This window comes from Schistocerca nitens, chromosome 3, assembly GCF_023898315.1.
Source record: "Schistocerca nitens isolate TAMUIC-IGC-003100 chromosome 3, iqSchNite1.1, whole genome shotgun sequence".
NCBI classification, from domain to species: domain Eukaryota; kingdom Metazoa; phylum Arthropoda; class Insecta; order Orthoptera; family Acrididae; genus Schistocerca; species Schistocerca nitens.
The window spans coordinates 130,647,501-130,654,389 of record NC_064616.1 but is presented as its reverse complement, the minus strand read 5'-3'; the positions used below and the strand labels follow the sequence as shown (position 1 = coordinate 130,654,389).

At 36.8% G+C, this 6,889-nt stretch overlaps 1 protein-coding gene across 1 annotated transcript in view; it reads right to left on the bottom strand.

The window, feature by feature from the left end:
- Positions 1-2,012: 2,012 nt before the first annotated feature.
- Positions 2,013-6,889, bottom strand: part of LOC126249102 (PH-interacting protein) — a 278,680-nt gene continuing 273,803 nt past the window's right edge. Inside the window, exons 28-29 of the mRNA XM_049950753.1 lie at positions 6,527-6,681; positions 2,013-6,376 (exon numbers count right to left, since the gene is read on the bottom strand). Of these exons, the coding sequence (XP_049806710.1) occupies positions 5,603-6,376; positions 6,527-6,681 (929 nt within the window). The 3' untranslated portion in view covers positions 2,013-5,602. The remainder of the gene's footprint in view (positions 6,377-6,526; positions 6,682-6,889) is intronic.

Here is a 6,889-nt window from a genome sequence, read left to right as displayed (position 1 = left end):
CATGAGGGTGACACTCGAGTTGAACCTGTTATATTTTATACAGCTGATTTAATATTCTGAGGAAAGACAGTCATTTGACTCAATAAATCATGATGTGTAAGACATTCTTCAAAATGGTCTTTGGTGGATGGTGTGGCCAATAAATATTTTCTGTTACTAGATATGTGTCTGGTACATACACAGAGGATGAATGCAGATACTAATTTATATTCTACCTTCCCTCTATCTATGAATTTGATGCCAAATTTCTAATTGATCTCTTTTTTTGCCCCACTGTTAGGTCCAAAATACTGAATATTTCACCTCTGAACAGTCTAAATTTACTATGCCGCTTTCTGGTAAAATGCAATTCTGTTATCATTGAGAATACACTTTTGCACCCTTAAAAATTACTTGGACATTTCTGCACCTTTGTTTTTTCTGTCTCTCATTTGAATTTAGAATCATCCAAAGGGAGAGCATAATTCTCAATGCAAGATTGTATGCACCTCCTCACATATGATAAGCAAAACTTCAACTAAAACAAAGACAACAGCTCAGTGAGATACATATCAGTTGGCTAGATTTGCTGCCAAAGCACTCATGAAAACTACATTTAAAATACCAGTTAAGTAGTGCAGAGCTCTATGGTTAGTTGATGCCATTGGTAGCTAATTGTGTTCAAGAGCAGACTGGAGCACATTCGCTCTTCTGTCTCCTTTAATTTATAACTCAGTATATTCAGTAACAGATGAAGCCAGTTTTCTTTCTGGTGTTGGCTATAACCTATACTTTCCTATAGACCATAAAAATGTTCGGGAATGAACTAAAAGTGCGATATAGCAACAGCATCACATTAAAAAAAAGAATCTGAAAAGCTGTTGTAAATCTTTCAGTAATATTATCCATGATGAAAAATGGGTCCACAAACAGTCATGAACTACATCTGAATCAAGACAGCTATGTGTGTAAAGGTGAAAGGAGGAATTAAGGATAATTCTGACTGCCTCAACCTTAAAAGTCCTTTATAAAAAATAACACAATGTTTACATATAAATATATGTTTCCACATAGTATCCTGCAACAGATACCGTAAATCTGAAAAAGATAAGTGAAAAAATAGTTATGAAAAAAGTTAATATTTATGCTTAGTTGTACAATTGGTCATGAAACTAACATAAAAAGAACTGGCTCTAGTCGAGCTTCTATGAATAACAAAACAAGTAGAAAAAAAACATGTTGTGTATTTCATAAAACACAAGAAACATCCTATACCACTCAGTCACAGACACATGTGATTGTTTCTAAGATCCAGAAAATATTGGAATTTAAATTTAACTGCCTACCTGCAGCAAAGGTCACTAGTAAAATATGTTACTAATAAACATCCAAGATTCTTGATTTAACTTTATATCCTAGCACAAAAAGATTTAAGTTGTAGTTAATTGTTTCCTTGCTTGTTTTACAGATATCTCTCTTTGACACAGAGTGTCATTTCCGAAGTTGTGTAAATTTAGCAGCTTATTTCAAGACACATACCACAGTCTTTGAAAATTATGGCAATTGCACGCAAAAGGCCATGCTGTGTAATTAGTACTGCAATGAGAGAAGATGGAAACAATGGCCACAGTTTCATTACTACTGTGCAAACAATTAAACAGGTCCTGGCTGAGAAATTAAACACACACTGTACATTAGCATGTTAGTCGTGTATCAGTCATTTGGACTGAAGAGACAGCTTACGTTGTGTTCAGTCACAACTACCAAAGAAGGTGAAAACTTAGTTAAGTATTCTTCCTATCAATAGTAATAATAATTTAAACTATTCTTCCTTTGGTCAAAATACTTTGGTATCTCAGAAGTCATCCATAATTATACAACTTGAAATTAAGATCACTTGTAAAATGCAATTGCAAGACATGAAGAAAAGTTTTATTTTAGATAAGGCACAAATAAGTCCGTTCCTGAATTAATTGTGTCAGCATTTTCAAGTGCTAATATTTTTCTGATAATTTGTACCAACAAATCTCCCATATTATTCTGCTAGATCTGTGCTATCATTTATTCATATGATTAATGTAATGGACAATAATGTTACTGTAACATCTGTTCCACTTTTTAATCTCTCATGGATATATTAAACAGGTGAACTTTAAAGAACATACAAGCTTCACAATACAAAAGATAGTGGACAATACTGCAACATGGCACTACCACAAATAAAGCAGGTAATGACAACAAACTGTTAACAAGTCACTCTCTCTTGGCTGGAAGTAATTTGTTGTAAGCACCAGATGTGGCCTATAATTAACCATCAAACTATGGTGACTATGTCTGAAAGGCCTGTCAACAGTGCACTACCACACAAATTACAATCGTCTTAACATTGCCTTGCAAATCCTTGCAGTACTTATTCAGTCTTTGATGAGCAGAACTTAAAAATCAGAGCTTTAGATAAACAATTTTACTTGGTTCTTATTTTTACTTTTCTTTTCATTCTCCCTACCTTTTATCACTGTGGTCTCCCCTAAAAAAATGTTTTCCTTTGAAGGTCCACTGATTTCTCATTTGCTCTGTCCTGAATCAAGACAACACGCATTCAGTTGTAGTATGAAACACACATCTTGTTCAATGATGCATCCTCCCTGTCAGTGGATCCACATCAAATCGACATTAGGTCTCCGTAAAGTTCTTAAGCAAGCAGAACTACTCAATTCTACTACAAACCATCTAGTTATTTTGTAATGGACTGCTTATCAGAAATATGCACATTACTATTTCTTGTATTATGATAATGTTCAGTGTACATATACAATGAAAATGTAATTGTTATGATGAAATATGATTCCACTTCACAAAAATGGTCTAGTTTGGCACTTGTTAAGAGCCAAAATGAATACTAAAATATTGAGATGAACACTGAATTTCCGATAAGAAAAGTTTCAAATAACTACCAAGGACAGATAAAATACTGGCACAAATACTGCATAAAATTCTGACTACATGAAAAAAAATAATTTCATTATTTTTGAAGAACTGTTCCCACTGGAAGGTAGCGCTGCAGCCTTCAATGCTTGTAAATCAGTCAAATAGCATTCAGTAAGCAGAAATTCAATTGCAATTTTTTATGTTACACAGCCATATACTGAACACTTTCCTTTCTGAAACAATTGTAGGAAGCTGTTCCCTCTCTAGACAAAAAAAGGGAACCCTGCCATCAGGCTCTGAAGACCATGCAGTAGTCGACCGACTGCAATAACATTTATTTACCACGTGATCTCCACTGCTAAGTACATCATATCGTTGGCTTCCACTCCCTTGTTGCCAAAACACTGATGCCATAGCAAGACATTTATATTACACCAAGAAACTATCAGAACATGATCTGAGCACAACAACTTATCATATTTTTGTTATATACACTCAAAATAATGCAAAATAAATTTCAAGATGCTCGAGTGCAAAAATGTTGACTTACAATAGGTAGTCATACCAATACATTTCTAGTCATTAATGGGATAAAAACACTAGGCACATTTTAAAAAAAGGTCTGGTAAAATTATGTATGACAGACACATCACAATATCTATATCCACTTTTGGTTGACTATATAGGAAAATTACGCAAACAAGATTAATCTTACGAACATTAATGAATTTGAGACTATAAAAGAGAGCAACATATGGCAATTTTTTGTTCTGTGGGGTATTTGCTATTCACTGAAGATTAATACGTACCGTCCCAAAAATAAAAATTAATATTCTAATTGAAAGTTGTCTACAATGAATCATGAAAGATCTTCAACATGCCTCTCTCCATTCCTAATCACAAATATCATGCAATAAATTTCTCAAATGCTGCCACCAGTAAAATTTCCATTCAACTTAAAATATATTTTCAAAAATTGAATTCATTCCAAGTGTCACATTCTTCTTCCTCCCTCCCTTGTTCATGCTGCACCCTTTACAGTCAGGAAGTTCTGAAGCTTTATTCAGATCACAGGAAATCTTATTTTAACCACGGATTTTTGGGGATTTGATACTTAACTTGTACTGAGTAACTGAACGATGGGCTTATTTCAGTGAAGAATAAATAATAAAACTCAATTTCGTCTTATATATGAAGCTATTCTGTCATTGACCTGCAGCAGTTTAAGACAACAGCTGGAGTTCAGAAATATGTCACTTGTATTCTAGAAATTAGGTGATGGACACAAAGGTTATGGTACTGTCATTCAATGGTTGCTAGTGCAAGCTATACAGTGAAATTTAGTCATGTGTTAATTTGTCTAACCACACGATCTCTCCAAGTTTGTTCCCAGATATATCTTGTTTCATTCTAGACAAGCTTATTATCACTCCACTACATTTCCTGAAACAACACAACTTTACACAAAGTTGTGCATTCATTAAAGTTTTTCCAGCTTTTGAAAGGTGAATACTAGGATGGGAGCTGTACAGTCCAAAATACATTATAAACTTAAAGTGTGACCATACCTAAAACAAAAGCATACTTCCTGAAAATTACTGAGTAAAATAAATTAAAACAGTAGCTGGTAGCAGTATTTGTGATCTTTATTGCCTAGCTCATACATCGTACAGTACCCCAATAGGATACTTCAGTGTCATGAGATTACTAATAAATAGTCTTTTCAATATGGGGAATGATTCTGGCAGTGAAAATTATCGCTCACAGAGAAATGGAACACTCAATTCACTTTTTCCTTCATAAATTGTCTTCCATACTATTTTAAATAAGTTCAACATGAAAAATATATTTTTATATCTAAAATACTTTGTAATTAATATAAATTACTTGCTTAAAACTAAATTATTTGTGGGAATATGTACATGTTACTCACTCCAAATTTCAGTCAGAGACAAACTGATTCAGTCAAACATTCCTCTGAAAGAGCATTGACATGAAATTTAATGCATTTGGAAATTTAATGCATTTGGAAACAACTTTCAGTTTTTAATACAGAATGTGTACTGTATTAGGACTGAATTCTATCGTTGAAACCCCATTTAACACATGCTGCATGGCTTCTGAAGGGACACATTGCAGTGCCAGCTCTTTGTTCTTTTAAAACTCCAGTACAAGTTTCCTCATAACCACTAACTGGCTGTGAATAGATCCATTTTACTTTACATAAATAATAGTGTGTGCAAAATCCAGTTTCACACACTGCAGTGTGCTAACAGTATTCAACGCCATGTTATCTATCTCTTAATGTTATATGAGATCCACCAATACAAGCAATAATATGTACACAGTGTGCAAATGGTGGTACACAGTACCAAATATATGTTTGCACTAGAAAAAGGGTAACATTAAATATGTGCAAACAATATGAAAACAGACAGTGACTATACTGTAACAGACCTATCATATCGGACAGGTATCAACACCAGTGACAAGTAATCCCAACTTGCCATCCAAGACAGCTGTAGCATATGTCATAATACCCACAACCATCCAGGATGCAGTTTTCATGCAAACATAGCACACCAGACACACAGGACGAGAGCTAATGCTATTCACCCAACAGCGCTTGCGCCTTAACAGTTAATCTCCGCAAGCGTCCACGGGAACTCACGCCGGCGCCGGTGTGCACCCACTGCTATTTGGCAAAAAGAGCCCGTGCTCTAGGAGTCAGCTTACGAACTCGTCCTCTGCTACTGACACTAACAGCAGGTGTGTGATCTGAGCTCTCTGCACCACTGTCTTCAGCATAATGTGCAGAAGAGACGGCTCGCCGCCTCGGGCGTCGCACAGCTGGAGTTCGCAATGAGGGTCGCAAGTTCCGCACTCCGTCTGTACCTTCACTGCTTCCTCCATCACTTTTAGCAGCATCATTAAGATAACGCCGCTTGTGAGGTCGCGTCGATCTCCGGGGCTCGACGCGGTCATCACTGTCATCAGTTTCTTCTCGGTAGTGCTGGGAACGTCTGGACACTTTCCGTGCAGTCCTGATCGGTACACTAGCACTTTCACTGTCACTGTCACCACCTTGTCCACGATCACTCAACTGGTCCTGGTAGTGTACTCTCTGGCGCCCCCGGTTACGTGTACGTACTGATCTAACACTTGTTGTTGCAGCTACAACACGATAATCATCATCAGAATCTGTAGGATGCATTCTCTTCTTCCCTCTTGTCTGAATTCTTGTTTTAGTAATACGGAGACTTGCAAGTTTCCTAGATGACTGGCTACTAGTGCTGCTACTACTTCTGTTAATGTTGTTATTTTTCCTATCATTTTTTGTTTTCTTCTTCTTACTACTAGCAGTACTTGTGCTAGCAGTGTTACTTTTATTAGTGCTGTCACTGCTGCTAGAGCTACTAGCAGTACTGTTGGTGCTGCCATTACTGCTACTGCTACTGCTGCTGTCATTTTTGCTGCTACTTCCACTGCTGCTGCTGCTGCTGCTGCTACTGCTGCTGCTGCTGCTGCTACTGCTGCTGCCGCCGCCACCGCCAACACCAGCGCCAGCGCCAGCGCCAGCGCCACCACCTCCGCCTCCGCCTCCACCTCCGCCACCGCTACCACTACCGCTACTACTATTGCTCTTGCTTCTGCTTCTGCTCTCACTATCTGATTCACTTCCAGTTTTAACATTCTGGAAATTTATTTTCAAACGTATTGCAGGATGAGATGAAGATTTACTGCGTATATGTCCATTTGTAACAGCCTCTCCGCCTATAAGAAATCATCAGCTTTAAACTAGTGCAACCATAAAGCACTGTAATATTTAAGTAAAATCTATACACACAGCAACATAAAAAATAACAATTTTCTTTATGTTGATACCAAAGTAACTGACCTGAGAAAGGCACTTCACAGCTAGTAATCAAATACTGAGGATTTAAGAGCAAATGGTAACCAGTGGGAGAAGGAGAAGTTGTAG